Source organism: Balaenoptera ricei, chromosome 2, assembly GCF_028023285.1.
Source record: "Balaenoptera ricei isolate mBalRic1 chromosome 2, mBalRic1.hap2, whole genome shotgun sequence".
NCBI lineage: Eukaryota > Metazoa > Chordata > Mammalia > Artiodactyla > Balaenopteridae > Balaenoptera > Balaenoptera ricei.
In genome coordinates, this window is record NC_082640.1 from 81,533,413 (window position 1) to 81,553,250 (window position 19,838).

Genomic DNA, 19,838 nt, shown 5'->3' on the forward strand with positions numbered 1-19,838 from the left:
CACAGCCAAAAAAAATAAATAATAAATAAATAAAATTTAAAGAAAGAAAGAAAAAGTACTTTGTATGATACCATAATGATGGATACATGTCATTATACATTTGCCCAAATGTATAAAATGTAAAACACTATGAGAAAGGTAATGTCTACTCTGAATTTTGAGTGATTATCTTGTGCCAATGTAGGTTTATCAATTGTAACAATATACCCACATGCTGGTGGGAGATGGTGATAATGGAGGGAGGCTGTGCATGCGTGGGGGTAGCGGGTACACGGGAAATCACTACACGTTCCCCTCAATTTTCCTATGAACCTCCCCCCCCCATAACATCTTAATTTTTAAAACAATTAAGTAGAGATATGGAAGATACAGAGACTCAATTTGAACTCCCTGACATGGAAAATAAATGTCTGAGATGAAAAACACAGTGGCTTGGATTAAGAGTAGATTAGACATTACAGAAGAAAAGGTCAGTGAATTTGAATGCCTAGCAATAGAAATAATTTAAAGTGAAACACAGAGAAAGAAAGGGGGGCAGAGAGAGAGGGAGAGAGAACATAAGAGCATCCGTGGCCTGTGGGACAACTTCAAGAGGCTTAATATATGTATAAGTGAAATCTCCAGAAGACAGGGGCAGAAAGAATATTTAAAGAAACAATGGCCAAAATTTCCCCAAATTTAAAGAAAACTGCAGACTCACAGGCCCAAGTAGCTCAATAAACCCTAAGCACCAGAAACACAAAGAAAATCACACCATGGCACACTGCAATCAAATTGTACAGGTGAGTAAAGAAAACAAAACCTTAAAAGCAATTATGGGGGGAAAAAGACATGTACAAGGTAACAAAGAAGACAACAGACTCATCATTGAAAATAAGGAAGCGAGGCAAACACAAAGACAATGGAACAATATCGGTCAAGTAAAGTTTTAAAAATGACATTTGGAATCATATGATTCTCTCAATAGATGCAGTAAAAGCATTAGACAAAATGCAACATTGATTTCTGATCAAAATTCTTAGCCTACTGGAAGTAGAAGATGGCTGTCTTAACTGGAAAAGTTGCATCTGCAATAAGCCCAAAGCTAATATCACAGTTAATCAAGAAAGGAACGTCTTCCATATAAGATCAGGAACAAGGCCAGGATGTCTGCTCTTATCACTTTTACTTGGCATTATACTGGAAATCTTAGCCAAGGCAATAAAGCAATCAAAACCGTATCAGGCTTTCCTTTGTGTGAAAAATGATAAGCCAATTAAAAAATTCACATGAAAATAATTCAAAGGTTCTAAAATAGATAAAATAACTTTGAAAAAAAGAAAAAGTTGGAGGGCTAGCACTATCTGATTTTAAGACTTTATTTATTATAATGTATAACTATAGTAATCAAGACCATGTGGTAGTGGCATATACATGGAGAAAAAGATCAGAATAAAAAATCCAGAAACAGAAATAATCTCCACACATATACAGAAAGCTGAATTTTATAAAAGGTGCAAAAGCAGTTTAGTACAGAAAGGATAGTGTTTTCAAAAAATGGTGCAGGAACCATTGGATTTCCATATGTGAAATAAAGAACTTGGGTCTATAACTTATACCACATTAAAAATAATCACATCAAAATGTATCATAGACCAACGTGTGAAACATAAAAATATAAAACTTATACAAATAAAAACACAAAAAAATAAAAGTGGGCAAAATACTTGGATAGTTAACTAATGAAGATACATGGATAGCATATAAACAGATTCTAGGATGCCTGAAATCATTAGTCATTAGATAAATACAAAATAAAAGCAGTATAAGATAACAAGACACATGTATTAGAATGGCTAAAATCCAAAAGACTGGCCTTACATTGGAAGGATTTGTATGACCTGGAATTCATGGTGGTGAAAATGTATATAGAATGTACAGGTGGTGAAAAGGTATATAGAATGTACAGGTGGTGAAAATGTATATAGAATGGTACAAGCACTTAGGAAGAGTCTTAAAAATCAAACATGCTCCTAATATATGTTCCAGCTATTCTAGTCTTAGGTATTTATTCAAGAGAAATGTAAACATATGTCCATACAAATATAAGTGCTCCTAACAACTTTATTTTTTAATAGCTAAAAACTAGAAACATACCAACTGGCCATTGAAGGTGACCGCATAAACAAACGGTTATATTTTAATACAATGAAATGCTACCTGGCAATAAAAAGAAATAAATTATTGCTAAACCCTACAACATGGATGGATCTCAAAACAGCTATGCTGAGTGAAAAGAACCACACAAAAGAAGGATGCATGCTGTAAGATCTATTCACATAAAAGTGTAGAAATGCAAAAAAAAAAAAAAAAAAAAAAATTCTATAGCACCATAAAGCCAGCCAGTGATTGCCTGGCATGGGGGGGGCAGTCAGGATGGATGGCTTCAATGGGACATAAAGAACCTTTTTGGGTTGATAGATATGCTCATTTTCTTGTCTGTGGTGATGGTTTCATGGGGTATACATATGTCAAAACTTAAATTGTACAGTTTGAAGATGTAGACTTTTTTTTTTTTTCAATTATACTTCAATAAAGTTCTTTTTAAATTTTCACATCTCCAGCTTCTCCTAAGAAACTGGAAACTCTAGCTGCACTGCAGCTGCGGGACTGGATGGCAGTGGAAACTGTCTCTTTCCCAAGTCACTTGCTCTCAAGTTTGCCACAGTCCTTGTCCCTCCCCTTTGTTGCCGTTATCCTACTTTATTCACTTACTTGACTGCCTTAGGAATAAGAATTTATGACTATCAATTGATTTCTTATCTTCTCTTAACAAACAAAGAGATATTAAAATGGTTTCTCCCAGCAGTCTGAAGTAGAAATCATAGAAAGCTCTTAACTTTTTCCATGGTACTCTCTGTTATTGGGTCCCAACTGATTTTCCACACCTTTTTCTTAACACTCCCTTCATCAGCCAATATACATGTGAAATTCTGTATTTTATATATACTCTTGTCCACATTCCCAAACAAGCTGTATGTGTTGAGTCTGCTTATTTAGCATGTTTATGAGATCCATGTTTAAACTATTAACAAAGAAAGAAGGAAAGAAAAAGAACAGTCTGCCTTTAAACTCACAGTTAGGGCTTTTCATTTCTACCAAATGGTAACTGGAAGTTACCTTATCTCTCTCCAAGAAGGGGTAATAGAAAGAAAAGAACCCTTGACAAAAAAATGATTTCTTGCTGTTTGGTACAGGATATAAGAGGTTTAAAAATAAATGACCTTATGGAAAATTAGAGGTTTTAAAAGTTATCATCAATAATTTCATCAGTACAGGCTGGTGTAGCTGTAATGGGCCAGGTGATGCCCAAAATCTTTCTATTGTCTTTAGTCATCAATCTTCAGATGTCAAGCTATTGCTGAATCAAGCTTGTAAATTCCTTACTATATTGGGTCATAATCTTTTTTTTTGTTCTCCTGCAAACTCACCCTAGCTGTGCCAACTTTTTTGTTTGTAATATTTTTTTTTAATTCACTTGCTTCCCAAGATGAAGAATAAATAATAAATATTATGAGGTTACTGAGTTCATAAAATTACTTTCACATTTTTTATAATTTATGCATAGATACAATTAAAATATGAGATAATTACTGCTTGCATATTTTGCATGCCTGTCTTAAATTTATCCTGAAATATTTTAATATTTGTAATAGTTTCATTATTTACTTACAAATAAAACTTCTCATCCCATACTGGATTCAAGTTTCCAAAAATGGTTTTAGTTCTTCTTTTGTTCTTTCCGACTTGAACTGTAACATATGGGTCACTTGACCCTGTTTTGTCTTTTGCCTGCAAGCCTTGTGCAGAAACCACTGAAATAAACCAAATTCAAACTTTTAATATAAAGATTTCCTCAGAAAAAAACAAAAATGATAATGAGGGAAACATTTTCTATTTCGTTGTCCCCTTGGTTTGCAATGCAACCCCATTGCTTTCATTTTCATGAGCAACAGGACTTAACAAAATGTTTAATAAAAGAATGAATCATGGAACATTAAAACCTTCCTCTGATGAATATTTGCTTTTGCCTGTAATGAACAGTAGTGGTATACATACATATGCATATTAGCTATATACTCATATATATCACTGCACCATGTATAGATAAATGAGAATGCACATACAATAAGCAAATTACCCAATGTAATTCAAAGGTCTGTGATTTAAAATGTATTTATTTATTTATGAATTTACTGTCAGTGTTGATCAACTCAACTCAGTAATAGAAGCTTCTTTATTTTACCTTTTGAATACAATATGAGTAAGTTAAAAGGCGTGGTAAATATCCACATGTAACATATGCAGTTGCTGTTACCTACAAGCAACTTCAGAAGTTCAAGTTATTAGACATCACTAAACTCAGACTGCCGAATCAAGGATCAAATGAATGAGGGATATCAATCCAGGAGTAAATAAAACAATATTTGTTTTCTCATTAAGAAAAACTGACTGAAGAGATTACTGGCTACTCTTGTCATCAGTAGCAGGCAGCAACAAAACTAGTCTCTTGTAAACTGCAGCGTATTGATGAGTATATTACAAAACAGAACTTTCTTCCTCTTGAAGAGCTTTTGATTAGAACAAGACATAGACTGAAATGATTTCAATTATCTAGTACACATTTCAGAAATTTGAAGTACCAATTCGACTTCAATATTGACAAGATTGAAAAATTCTATTTATCTTACCTATAACTATTAGTAGCAGTGATTTCTAAGACATATAAAAATCTCAATATGGAATGAAAATTTTAAAAAAGACTTATTTTTACCTGTAATGGTTATTTTTGCTGACCACTTAGACGTCCCGTCCAGTACACTCTGTTTGGCCGCCTTTGTGTACTGCACAAAATCTTCTTTAGAAATCTGAAACATTTCCTGAATTACTTCAAACACTTCTGGCCTGTTTGTCTCCCTGATCTTCATTCTTTCTTTCATGGCTGTTATAATGGTCTGAGTCTTGTCTTCCGCACCATGCTTAGAACTCTTTTCTGCTGCTCCTATAATAGAAAAATAAACGGTGATGTAAATATACATGAAGTTACTTTTTGAGGGACCAGGAGAGGGAGGAAAAAAAAAGGAAGAACATGAGAATGAATGAATGCTTTCATTGTGAGGAGTCAGGGTGGCTTTTTCAAAAAATATCAGGGGGACAAGCTCTATGTTGAGACTAGCCCTTGTGTTACTGGCAAGGAAATGGACCTCCACGATCCCAGTTTTTTCAGTTGTATTACTGAACTGAATCACAGTTGTGCAAATATTTGGTTTGAATTTTTAAAAACAAATTTCAAAACCAAAAGGAACGCACACAATCAAATCTGTTATATACCACACATATTTACTCACCGAGTAACCAAAACAAGATTGAGAAACAGACTGGATGCATACGGCAAATGTCACTTGAAAATCAATATTTCAAATACTTGTGTTCATCTAAAGTACCAAATTATTTTTAATTGATGAAATTTATCATAATGAAAAGCTTAAATTTTTCCCTGCAAAATAAATACCACCACTATTTGTTATATTGAAATATAGGGTAAAATTTTACTTGGAATGAAAGTAATTCTGCTATTTAAAAAGGATGTGGAAACCACTGGGCTGGACTACCTCTACCTCACGGACCACAGACTTGAACTCTCATTCTGTGATATGGCCATAGTTTTAAACAGGCTGAATTTTCACTTTCTACTCAAAACTCTGTTTTGTTTTCTAAGACATTGTTTTTTCATGATCGGTCTCAACTTTCTGGGCACTTTTGTTTATAACACAAATCCTGGCAATGAAGGATTTCCAAAAGCCAATTCTTGGGTCCCTCACCTTCTCCAACTACCAGCCGGATAGTCTTATGTGGCCTCTGCGTTGTTCAGTATTCCACAAGCAAATAGTGGACCCTGATTCCAGCTCTCATGTTTCCTTACTGAGTTTGAAGTAGGAAAGCAAAAGCCCATGTATCAGGGTCTATAGGAACTGTCGCTGCTGAAACCAAACACTTTTTGGTACAGAAGCAACTGAGATATAAGGAAAAGAAGAAGAAAATTGTGTCTATAGGTGGTAATCGTTCCAAATTTTATCTCCATGACTGTAAATACTGCCCAACTTGTATTATATTTTTTGAAATATTGTATTTCTGAAATAAGCATACTAATAGAGTTTAGAGACTGAATGTGATAATTTATCTGTACAATTCCTATCACAAAGGATAGCCTCAGTAATGTTCTTTGGGTCTACTTCTGTGAATGTTATGCTCAATTTAAGTACAGAAGCTAAGACAAAATACAAAAAGTCAACTCTGAACTTTCCTCGTAATAAATTCATCTAAAATTTAACGGCAGTATTTTACTGAACATCTTCATTTATTTGAAAATAAAACATTTATTTTCTAAAGTAGAAAAAATACATTCATAGTAATCAAAGTATAATTAGAGTACACTAAAAGAGATGAAAAATCTATTGGCAGAAAGGGCAGTTTCCTTGTCTTTATCTCTCTTTTTTTTTTTAACCTTTGAGAATTTATACCACATTTAAAAAAAATACTAAAAATTAATGTATTCCATTTAAGATATAATTTGAAAGGACATTCTAAATGCCCTAGTCGTCTGTTAAAGCATGCCCTCGAACAGCTACACATTTGTGAATTGTGCACCTTTAAGCAATTAAGCATTTTTGTAATTTGTCAGTAATGGTTTAGCTCCACAGAACATTAACTCTTACATGGTAAAATTAGCTTAGGCCACACTATATAGTTACAACTCCCCAAAAGGCATATTTTACTTCAAGTATTGGAATATTCATTAAAAAGAAAGAACAGCAGTGCCTTGAAAAAGTCACCTACAAGATTCAAAGTGCCTCAGAAGTTTGGTTTGTAAAGGTCATTCTAAGAATGCTCAAAGTGTCATAAAAATGTTGACTTCCCCCAGATTTCTAAACAACTATTACTGTTGTGACTATTATGCCCTCAAAGCTCTAGAAAAGTGTGTTAAAGTTCCCAAGAGTTAAATGTACTTTGGATTATTTTTCTAAATTCAGGAAAAGCCAGCTGACTGCCATCCACATAATAAATGTTCTTTCTAGTAATAACTACCAAATTCAAGGCTGGAATGTCAAGAGATTTTTCTTCCTAAGAAACCAAATCTCTGTACCTAACAACTGCCGCTTGAATTCTTTTAAGGAATTAATTAGGAAAGCTTGACAATTAGCTTTGAAATCATTCACCAATGCTTCTGATGTTGGAGTAGAATATCTACTCAATATGTACAGACAACATACAGACCCATAAGTTGTGAAATCGCCAATCTAGGAGAGCAAGTTAATAGAGACTTAGGTTTGAGCCTTTTAACTGTTATTTCTAGAAAAGATACATAGCTTTTTTTAAGTTCTACTTTTATATTTTTGATCTGAAGAAAACGATTCAAAGTAGATCTATTTAGTTCAGGGAAACAAGACAAATTCATAATTTTTGTAACTCATCTACAATGACTTTTCATTGCCCTGTTATTTATTGAACCTATATATCTCATCTTATTTTTCTAATGGTAGTACGTCAACCAGAGATCAACAATAAAGGAGATCAAGAGATATTACACAGTGAAAGCACTTGGTAGAGCAATACATACTTTACCAAGTGCTTTCACTGTGTAATATCTCTTTTGATCTCCTTTATTGTTGATCTCTGGTGACATATTACTGTATTTCAATGAAGCTGCTAGAATGCAGACAAAGAGAATGGACTTGAGGACACAGGGGTAGGGGAGGGTAGCTGGGACGAAGTGAGAGAGTAGCATTGGCATATATACACTACCAAATGTAAAGTAGATAGCTAGTTGGAAGCAGCTGCATAGCACAAGGAGATCAGCTAGGTGCTTTGTGACCCCCTAGAGGGGTGGGATAGGGAGGGTGGGAGGGAGGCTCAAGAGGGAGGGGATATGGGGATATATGTGTACATATAGCTGATTCACTTTGTTATACAGCAGAAACTAACACAACTTTGTAAAGCAATTATACTCCAATAAAGTTGTTAAAAAAAAAATCAGGCTCTGGATCATAAAAAAAAAGAAAAGAGTAATACATTATACAAATGGAATGCATCTTTGCTATTTTTAAAAAAACTTAGGGACTTCCCTAGTGGCACAGTGGTTAAGAATCTGCCTGGCTGCAGTGGTTAAGAATTTGCCTGCCAATGCAGGGGACGCGGGTTCGAGCCCTGGTCTGGGAAGATCCCACATGCTGCGGAGCAACTAGGCCCATGAGCCACAACTACCGAGCCTGTGTGTCTGGAGCCTGTGCTCCGCAACAAGAGAAGGCGCGATAGTGAGAGGCCCGCGCACCACGATGAAGAGTGGCCCCCGCTTGCCGCAACTAGAGAAAGCCCTCGCACAGAAACAAAGACCCAACACAACCAAAAATAAATAAATAAAATTAAAATATCCCCTAAAACTTAAAAAAAAAAAAAAAAAAAAAGAATCCGCTTGCCAATTCAGGGGTCACGGGTTCGAGCCCTGGTCGGGAAAGATTCCACATGCCGCAGAGCAACTAAGCCCGTGCGCCACAACTACTGAAGCCCGTGTGCCTAGAGCCTGTGCTCCTCAACCAGAGAAGCCACCGCAATGAGAAGCCCGCGCATCACAACGAAGAGTAGCCCCCACTTGCCGCAACTAGAGAAAGCCTGTGCACATTGACAAAGACCCGAAGCAACCAAAGATAAAAAAATAAATAAATTTAAAAATAAATAAATAAAAACACTTAATTGACAGATTAATACAATTATGCACAACAAAACTGCAAGAGATTTCAACCTTAGACAGAGGCAGACTTATCCCACATGGCTCCCTTCCACCTAATTTAATGGAACATCCAATTAACTAGAAACCTTCATTTTCTTTAATTTTTATTCATTACCCAAAGCATCTAAATTGCATATAAAAGTCAGTTTCACCACTTTTACATGGCAACTTACAATTTCAATTTTCCTTCCAAATAATTATCTATACGCATGTAACAAATATATGATTCCACCGTGGTCTCAGTCTCTTCTCTTTCCTATTTTTCCAAACAGCTGTTCTAAAACATTTCTACTCTTTTCAAGTCACCTACCGCAGCCATCACTCTCCATTCTCAGCATATGATCTTATCTCTTTCTTAACAGAAATGCAGGCTTTCTAAATTCAGTGGTCACGTTTTCTCCCCTCCCCCATGGAAAAAAGCTGAACAACAAAAGCCAAACTTGATTAATAGCATTAGCAGATTTCTGTGGTGTAAATACTCCTAGCATGGCTGATTTCAAGGAACTGCCTCACAGAATTCTTCAATATTTATCAACCAACACTGACACAACTACCTGAATATATATATATATATGTACACACTACTCTTCAAGGCCAACCACAAGTAAATGTGTATTCCAAGTATCTAACACATTGCTTGGAAAATAGGATACACTCAATAAATAGAGAAGATAAAATGTTTATTGGGGGAATCTAAAAAAGAAACAATATATTTGAGTATTTAGTTGGCTCTGGGTTTAATTTAATGTGCTATAAACTTCTTGCACACTGTGACCACAAGGTCAAAATCCTGGAAGAAACAAGAATGAATTCTATCTAAAATGATAAACATGCTGTGGAATATATATTATGAAGAGACAAAACACACCTGGCCCTCAGCTTCAGATTTGGGACTTTCAGAAAACAAATGGGTGCCCAGCATTATAAAGCAGAATTTGGTTGGCATATATACTTCATGAATTTAATAACGTAAAGCAAGGGCATAAATCCAATTATAAATGCAAAAAAATCAATCAAGACAATCACTTTTAAATAAGGCAAGAAAGCATGGTGCTCATGGTGCTCTGGATATAGCAGAACAGAGCCTTGTGTGTGAATCCTGATTTGCCACTTACTAACCATTTGAACTTGTGCTAGTTAATTCCTCTCTGTAAGCCTCAGTTTCTCCATCTGAGAAACACAAGGAAAGAATAGTAGTGTCTTCCTTTACAGGGTCATTGTAAGGATTAAATGAGATAATGCATATAGTTTCAATAATAACAATTGAATAAGTGTAGGGATTTCAGAATGTCTAAGAGGTGAAGTTATAAGCATTTGTTAAAGAATTTCACATTAACGAGGAATTTTAGGGTTCTGAGCTTCATAATTACTTGCCCTGTGAAGCAACTCCTTGAAAACTTTTCCCTGGACAGTGCCATGCTCAGTGTCTGCCACAGGCTAAATGCTTTGTAGCTATTTACTAGATGGGAGTCAATGAAGTGCTTGAAGATAAAAGACAACAGAGTTCAAAGAGACTGCAGAAGATACTACTAATAATAACAACAATGATAATAATAATTTATTATTAACATCCATTAACCCTTACCTGTGTCTGAGGCTGGTGAACCCAGAGGTAGCTGATGGTTAATAAACCTGGAAAGCGCACTCAGGGTCTGATATTGAGGCACGTGTCTCCCTAAGAGCGTCTAGTATGAGAAACTTTATTGCTTTTCTTTTTTTTTTTTTAACCAGGAAAACCATGTAGGTGGACCTGCTTTTAACAACTGCTTTTCTTTCCCATGAAATCATGTAGGTGGGCATGTAGTTGGCACTTGCTACCCTTTCCCTTTAGTTGCTTTACGACCAAGATGATCTTAACCCTCCTCTTTTAACATACCTTCAATCTTTCAAGGAACAGCCCCAGACTCCCCCGTCTTCAAGTCAGCCGCCTCCTTTTTCTTGTAAGATCAAAGCTGCACACTCCACACAATTTCTCACAAACAACAAAGGACTGATGCTTAACAGGAGGGTAACGGCAGGAGCACAGATCTAGCGGCGCGTCATCTCCCACCCCTGGAGGTGGGGAATGTGGGCAGGGAGCCTCCTTTTGAGGAACTGCCACCCTCTATAAAGTGACTTCACTGTCAGTAAGCCTACAGCCCCAAATAAAGAAAAGCAACCTTTCCTCTCCTCTGCTTCCGCTATATCAACCCCACCAGATTCGATCATTCCATTTTTAGTAAATGCAAACTTTTAGAACAAGTTTAGAAACGTGCCTGCCAAAACCCCCCCAACAAAATCAGGAATACACTCTCACAATTCTTTGTCAAAACTCCATCTCATGAGCGTTATCTACTTACTTTCTCAAGATTTCCCAGTCATTTCAGAGTCCAGAACTATCTATAAGCTATAAGGGAACAAATTAATTGTAAAAAAGGTGGGGGGGGGCAACTTCAAAAACATTTTTACTATGTAAAGAAAAAAGAAGGAAGCAAGGGAGAGATTGGAAGAGGAAAGATCTTTTTGGTCTCACCACTGTTAGTTACATAGATTTCTTCATATCCTTTTCAAAAAAAAGAAAGAAAGAAAAAAAAGAAAAAATTAAACATAGGATTTCTTTCTTTTTCTCTTTTTTTAAAATAGCCTCTGACACATGTAAATTCGGCTGACACATCTGGTTCACACTGTGGCTAGAAGCTGGCCTGGCGCTCACCACTAGGCAGTAATGCTTTCCAGCTGGGTATAAGGACTCTCATAGGACACCATCCTCACACATGGTCCCTCTTAAAGCAAGACAAACAAGGCCACTCTATAAGTTTTTCTAAGCACAGATGAAAACCAGGTCACCGTGTAACCACAAAATACCAAACATCCCTCTCCTAATATGAGTGACTACTGCTTCTTCACTAAGTACAGCTATTAGCCTCACTCTGCTTTCCTCGTAGATTTTTTTTTTTAATGTACACAACCACAGAATTGTCCTCACTTCAAGGCAAACCCGATCAAGAGAAATCCTCTGCTTTTTTAATGCCCTCTTACTGAGATGCCCTGGTGTGCATTCTCCATGAAGTGATGGGGAATAAACTGAACTTTTAAAACCATAGGTGTGTTCCTGGTGGTCTTTAGCTGGAGGGCATTGACAGGTATTATTATTTTCACATATATGGAAAATGGTGCTCAGAGAGGTTTTAAAAAACTCTACTAGTGACAGGATTAGAAGCCAGATCTTTCTCAAGTAGTTCAGGAGTATGAAAAAAATGTATATAGATAGATAGGTAGACTTTGCTTAGGTTACATAGAATACTTCTGTGACATTATGTAAGGCATACTCACCCTTTTTGTGCCCCATGTACCCTATCCCAAAACCTGAAAATGCTTCATTATAAGGTTATTCCTTTGGGTTAAGGAACTGACAATTGTTCTAAGCTAACTTAACTATTGATTCCACTTTTATCCAAATTAACTTATCAAATCATTTCCTCTTTAGTGTTGAAAAGTCAGTGTAGCGAGTGAGTTGTGATTGGAGACGGTGGACTGAGGGTATACCCCGAGCTTTGTGGGTTGGTCATAGAGGGAGGCCTTGAGGAGTCATCATGATGGGGAGCGCTGGGAAGCCAAGGTCTGGGCAGCACAGAATGTCTAAAAGACAGGGAGGGGGGAAAGCACTGGAGATAAAATTTAACAACTTTCCATTTTTCCCCCTAGGGTCCACTTTGCATATTTCTTTATAAATTAGGAGAGATCACTAGGCTGGGAGTTCAGAGACCTTAGTTGTAACCCTACCTACGTTACCATTTGATTCTTTTTGACAAGATACTGAACTGTCTGAACTAAGTAAAATCAGTAGATCGTGTTCTCCAATCCGCTGATCTCAAAGGCTCCCTTAATGATCTATGGTTCTATGGAAGGATGATCTTTAAATCATTTCATGCTATTTCTAATTGTGTTCACATGCCCTCATTTGTTACTTCCCCAACATTTATTATGCAGCTAGCTGTGCTTAAATGTGTGCTAAATTATGGGGAAACAAAGACCGGTCTCCACCCTATAGCAGTAGATACACAAAATCCTATTTCTAAGCTTCCTAAGTATATTCATAACATAAACGTACTTTGCATAATTGCTGTTGACAGAGTAGAATGTCAAAAGTTTCCAACATATGTGTTTACATCTATTCACCTGAGTTAAGTTTTAGAAAATATGTCTGAGTCCAGGGACAACACTGATTTCTTTCTTTCTAGATCTGAAAGCCCAGAATAACGCTCCCACCCATAGCTGTTCAACATATACAAATAACTAACCGTCTTAAGATAGTGTGGTTGCAAATGTGGTAGCAGAAATATGAAAAAAAATCAGTATCTAGTTTGCAGACAGGAGTGCACTAGCCAGATTTTGTGAATGTTACGAATTCGCAATGGCTAATAATTAGTGCATGTAAGCTTAACATAATGTCAGTGGGAAACACAGAACAAAATAGCACATCTCACAAGATGCTGCTTTCCTGAACTCTTGATGAAATACTTTCTCTCTTTATGCAGATACTTGAAATTTCCAGTTAGGAATTAAAACTAGGCAGAATATTTTTTCAGTGGGGCTCTGGAATTTCTTCTTTGGAGATGTCTAAGAAAGTGCTAGCCAGTTGGGTTGGGCTACATGGTTATTTGCATATTTTTCTGATTTTGAAGTTATCTCTTTTCTACTGTAAAAAGATAATCAAGGAAAATATTTTAGATATGATCTCTCTTTTTACATATGTCTCACTCTGCATACAACCTCAACCCAGCCAACATACACTTGTTTTCACTTTTTCCTAGTTTAAAACTGCCACCATAACTGTTTTGGCAAGGTCCTTATGGGTTACGTGAATATCATTCAGGGTCAGAAACTGCTCCTCCATTAGCTGCATCACCAAATGCCATTTCTTCCATCACCAAATGCCATTTCCAAAAAAAGAGTAAATGTATTTTCAAATAACAGGACAGAAATGAGTTAATTCAAGAAAAATAGGTGAACTCTATCCATCGCTACTGGCCTGGAACAGGGAGGGGTATGACAGATCAGTGCTCTTCTCTCAAGCATTGCTATGTTTTCCTTTGCTATCCTTTGCTCCTACCTTCCACTTCACATGGCTGTTAGCCTCAGGCCAGGAAGGCAGTGAAGTGTAGAAACCACCAAGTAGAATCAACTAGACAGGAGCTGAGATGATGCTGTTTGGGGAACCTATTTCCATGCATCTCTGCACCTGCACGGAGGTACTAGAACAGTGAGTGGGATATTATCACCTGGTCTAATTTCCCTTGACTGCAAGTATGTAAGTCACAGACCCAAGACTTGATGGGACTGAAATACCAAACTCAAATTAATTTGAAGTAACTTTAAATACCCTTTATTTTGTACAGGTCATTAGTCAGACCCAAATGCAGACTTATTTTTCCTTTTGATTTATTCTGAGTGTATGTGTGTATGCACGTTGACAGACTGCAATGTCTTCAGAAAAGAATTAGCAAAATAATGAGGGTTCTAGAAACCTAAAGAAGACTATTATCTTCAAGTATTTGAAAAACTATCATATATGATAGAAGTCAATTTATTAAATATTTTCTCCAAAGGTCAGATTTGGCTTAACGAAAAGAATTTGCTATAAGGCAAGAGTTGGTTCAAATTTTATTTTATAAGCTAGAATTTTCTAACATGAATTAAGCTGCCTGCCAAGGTGTTAAATTTTCTCTGTAGATGCTCAAACAGAAATTGAATGACCATTTGGAGAAGGAAATCAAAGAACTTCCTTGGGCTTACAAGTGGCAGTATTAGCTGTCTTTTCCAACTCTGATTTCTCTTAATTTTTTATTCTCTCCTTTTCTTTCAATTTTGGCACACATGGAAGTATTTCACACAAGGTGTCACATTGCAGATTTCTTGCTTAAAGCAATGAAAAGAGAAATTTCTTAAGGAAATGTCACTGATTTTGTAGGGACAACTTTAAATTTTATTGACAGTTATTGTGGCAAGTGATGAAGTTGAATTCATGTATTAGCAACACCTCTTTCCATTCAAGGTGAGAACACAGGTTTTAGGGAAAAATAAGGAGGGGTTATCAAGGAAAATATCCTTTTCCTGGGGCATACATGTCTACCCTCATTTTTTCTTCACTGTTTGTGATTCTTCCAATTTACATGTGCATTTTAATGAATAACTTCAGCGCAAAGCTCGCCTAGTGTATTTAACCAATACCAAATAATATCAAGAAATGGAAATAGACTATGAAAATGTTTCTAAAGTTTAATGAATGGGTGGCATCTCTCTTCTCTGAAAGACTTAAAGAAGAATGAACTCATTTCTTAGGTATTATCTGCATCATTTTTTTTTTTCTTTAAGGGACTCAAGCCATTTGTTTCTAGATGGCAATATTTTTCCTATCTGTTTTCTCAAAATGTCACTGCCCTAATGTGATTGTTTCTTAAGATGCCTGTTCACAATTCAGTTTTTAAACAGGTAGACTGAATTTTAATTGTATTATGAGATCTTGCAAGTAAATTGGCTGAGTAATATTGAGTCAATCTGCCTTCTTCTAAGCACTCATTCCTAAATATGCCTTTTATTTTTCAAAGAAGGGGTACTATTTTGTTTCAAAAAACACATTCATTACCATTAACAGTCTTAGGCTGACCTGACTCTGTAGGGAGAATACTGATCAGGTAGAGGAAAGCGTACAGTATGTGTGACTGTTACTGCAAGAGCCAGCTGTGCCAGCATTTCTGATTCAATCTTTATTTTGACATTTTCCTCTGTCCTCCCTCAATTTCAGGCAACCTATGTACCTTACAATGACTGCATTCCTATAAAGAATGAACAAAGGGGACAATATCTAGATGTGAAAAAGATCATTTGAAAATGAAAATCCATGTTTAAATAGATTTGTTCAGCCGTGCTTTTTTAGTTATATAAGGTCATCAGACAAATCCAGCAGTGAAAAGCCAATAATATGTATTTTAGAGTATGATGTTTTGGCATTTCAGGACCTAATCTAAAGTACCAGCATAAAGGATTTTTTTTTGGAAATGGAAAATTTAAGATAACCTGTCATGAAAGTCAAAGTGACATGTACCTATTCAGAAATGTAAAAGAATGGAGAGGTGATTAATATTCATTGAGCATCTACTATGTGCCAGACTCTTAGCAGCAACTATTTCATTTAGTTTTCGAAATAACCCACTGAGGTACATTTTATTATTCCTATTTATTTGGTAGAAGAAAATGAAGCCCTGAGAAGTTAGAAAAACTTGCCCAAGGTCACCTATCTGGTCAGTTAGATTTGTCTTTGACATCAAATACAGGACCTCCCAATTCAAAGGGCTGCACAGGGGCTGCAAAAGAGCATGGCTCTTGCCTGCAGAAGGCAGGTGTCAAGTAGGCTTGGAAAAGAATTCCAGTTGCTGTCATCGCAGGGGTGTGTCTTAACCCCTGTTTGAGGAATGTGACTTCACATGTTCCCACTGACCACGTGGGGCTATTATGAGATAAAAGTGAGAACAAAGATTGAAAGTCACTGTGAAGTTTTCTACTTGGTCCGAGTGCCATTGAACTCCAGGTAGTTATTCTGAGGAATCTGAAAGTGCCAAGGTCAACAGTGTAGGAAGACACAATCAGTTACATGACTTGGTGGGCAGTATGTATACCTTTGTGTGAATGAGTAGGCAGGAGGTGAGTAGGATTTGTTGAGAATTAGCAAGAGCTGAAAATGCATAGGGTAAGACCAGCTCTACACACCTGCTTCTTCACCTAACCGAATACTCACTCTGCAAACAGTCCGCGTTCAGGAGGTCCTGACACTTTTCGTGGCACTTCACTCCGCACTCTGAACACTTCATGCCTTGCCGGGCAATGCCCCACAGGAGTCCTTCACACTCGTAACAGTAGGTAGGTGTCGTAGCCGTCCAGACCTCAAAGTTGTGTGGGGTGGTGGAGGACATGGGGTAGATCAGTGCCTGCAAAGTCTTCTTGAAGACATGTATTTTCTGTGAAGATGAGACAAGTAACCAACACAAGACACATCAGTGGATCTGGAGAATTTCATCAAAAAACAAACCATTTTATCACTTTTTCCTGAAAACGCTATTTTGAGGGGACCCCTTGATTATTGATTTAAGTGAGGACAGTCATCAAAATAACTCTGCACACTTATTCTTCGTTCAGTGTCCTAGGGCCCAATCCAGTTCTTTGAACACAAAGAACTCCCTAATCTTCATATTGGACTGGGCTCCCTGCTGTGTAAGCTTCTTTCATGGCAGCACAGAGCTCTTGTTACTTGATAATGACTGTGTCCCTCTATCCTGTGAACTCCATGAGGGCAAGGATGATGACCATAGTTCTCACCGCTGGCTCTATCCTCAGAGCCTAACCTAGTCTCTGGCTTGAGATAGGTGTTCAGGAAACATCAATTCAAAAAAAAAGAAGGAATTTATATTACTATCCTTGGTCTAAATTGGTTCTTCTGGTTCTTGGTAAAATTATGAAGTAATGGAAAATATTCTCAATGCTGATTTTAACCCCCTAGAAACACTCCCACCCCTCTTTTATATTCTACCCAGGCCTCATCTCCCTGATTCTATACCCTCTCTAACACTACACCTCTCCCCAGTCCCAAAGTACACTTCTTTTATAGATCTTTCCACAGGGAACTGCTTTCATCACCTATTCCTTAGGAAGGAGCTCATCAACTAATTGATAAGAAAGCCCTAGTAGTAGATAAAGGTTAAATGTGGCACTCTCCCATGGTGCTTTATATTTTAAAGGGAGATATTTTTTAATAGCACATGGAAGCTGTTGGTAGAGTGAGCACTGAACGAGGAGCCAGGAGGCCCGAGTTCCCGAGCACAGGCCCCATCGTGTGACATATGAAATGGGCTTCAGAAGGCAGGAGCTCTCTTCCCTATTTCTCTAGTGCCTAAACAGTGCCTATCATTGTCCTTGGGCATAGTAAAGGTACAACACATTTTTTGTGTGTGAAATGAATGAATGTCTGTTACTTAAGAGTCTTGTGATCTAGGAAGAGACTTAAACTCTCTAATCCTCACTTTCCTGTACAACCTATCTACCGTATTATGTTGAAGATCAAACTGTGAGATGGTAACAAATATAGTCCATAGACTTCAAACACTAAGAAAATACTAAGTATTAGTGTTGATAGTGGAGACTTGTTTGGATGTGTCTGTCCAATTGATTGTCATATCCCACTGTGCAGGTGATGTCCTGGTAGAAAGACTAGCACTCTCTGAAGTTACAATTACAAATAACTTCCCACAACTACCTGATGCATAATGAATGGTTATTTACATAAATCCTGTAAGAGTCTAGCTGATAAGCAACGCTAAAAAGGAAGCACTTGTATTTTGCATTAATCATCCTTAAATCTCATTTCAGAATATCTTCCCACAGTGTTGAAATGGCTAACTTGTCATTATTTTTCAAATCCATAGTACGGTAACAGCATATTTCCCTTTATTAATACATTCCCCTCATTATGTATTTTCCCAGAATATGTTTGTTAATGGTGGAAGGAGGTTCCCTACCAGGGAGTTAAACATTACTAAAACATTTTTCTAGCCTTTGAACAGCAAGATCCTGCCTTGCTACTACATGAGGGGCTGATCAAAGCTCTTTATATTTCAAGTGAGTCTACAGAGCAACAGTATGTTCAAACTATGGGAATTTCTCAAATAGAAGACCCCTGTGTTAGGGTTTGTATAGACAGAACAAGTAGATCCATCACTTTTCAATAAAGATAGTCTGACCCAATAAATCTCTTGGCTTCATTCCATAATGAAGATGTCTTGTCTTGAAAAGAACTGTTAAGAGTTCTTTTAGAATTAGAAGTATGTATTATGCGTCTTTGTTTCCCATTTACTGCCTAGCAGAGTGATATCCAATATCATCAAAGTGACTCGAATGATTCTTGGCATAACAGATTTACAATCAGCTCTCCATAGACAATTTCATGTTCTAGCTGAGCTGAGGGGCTGGAGGAACGTGTAATGTGTATATGTGGTGTGTGTGTGTGTGTGTGTGTGTGTAATACAGAATTTTTGGTTGAGCTCAAAAAATAAGAATGGAGTCTAGGTATATTTGCGATTGCATAATTTGTTGTCTTAGTAGGGGAAAACAACAATTCTAACTCATTGGAACACTGGGCGGGAAGAGAACAGTCTGCTACTGAACGCAAGTGAGAAATACATATTAATTTAGAAAGCAGAGTTGGGCAAGGGGTTGATTTTGGACATGAATTTATCTGCATAATTTAAAATTGATGATGAACACACTTTAATTCCCTATGTCCATTTTCATTTTATTGAATTCAAGTGACATATATTCAGTGCTCTAAATCCTTAGGCTATAGTAGGAGTAATAAATATATGGACCACTTGCTAAAAAATTAAATAGGCTGAAGGAAAGCAAGTGAAAGACAGCTGAGAAGGTTTCATTGAAATGTTTGGTTTGGGTTGGTTTGGTTAAAGAGGGATGGTCCATTTCATGAAAAGAGGAAGTGAAGCTAATTTCAAAAAGAAGAAACATGGAAAATTTACTAGACAGCACATTGAAAATCAATTGAATGGGGCATTAGAATAAACCATAACATTTGAGAACTGTAGAAGCTGGAGAAAAACATTAGGTAATTCACTACAGGGTACATATCCCCAGTCTCAAAAAAACGATAATGAGTTTTTTCATTCTTGATTTTTGGGGATATGGGCACGTGTTTACCAAAGGTGAAAATTACTCTAAAATAAATGGCTAAAGAGAAATCAAGGAAACACTCCCATTTACCATTGCAACAAAAAGAATAAAATACCTAGGAATAAACCTATCAAAGGAGACAAAAAACCTGTATGCAGAAAACTGTAAGACACTGATGAAAGAAATTAAACATGATACAAACAAATGAAGAGATATACCATGTTCTTGGATTGGAAGAATCAACATTGTGAAAATGACTATACTACCCAAAGCAATCTACAGATTCAATGCAATCCCTATCAAA

At 36.7% G+C, this 19,838-nt stretch overlaps 1 protein-coding gene across 2 annotated transcripts in view; it reads right to left on the reverse strand.

The window, feature by feature from the left end:
* Positions 1 to 19,838, reverse strand: part of UNC13C (unc-13 homolog C) — a 596,809-nt gene that overhangs the window by 360,090 nt on the left and 216,881 nt on the right. For both annotated transcript variants that reach the window (XM_059915534.1, XM_059915533.1), the window contains 3 exons: positions 16,599 to 16,818; positions 4,814 to 5,041; positions 3,713 to 3,854 (listed from right to left, as the gene is read on the reverse strand). In XM_059915534.1, the coding sequence (XP_059771517.1) occupies positions 3,713 to 3,854; positions 4,814 to 5,041; positions 16,599 to 16,818 (590 nt within the window). The remainder of the gene's footprint in view (positions 1 to 3,712; positions 3,855 to 4,813; positions 5,042 to 16,598; positions 16,819 to 19,838) is intronic.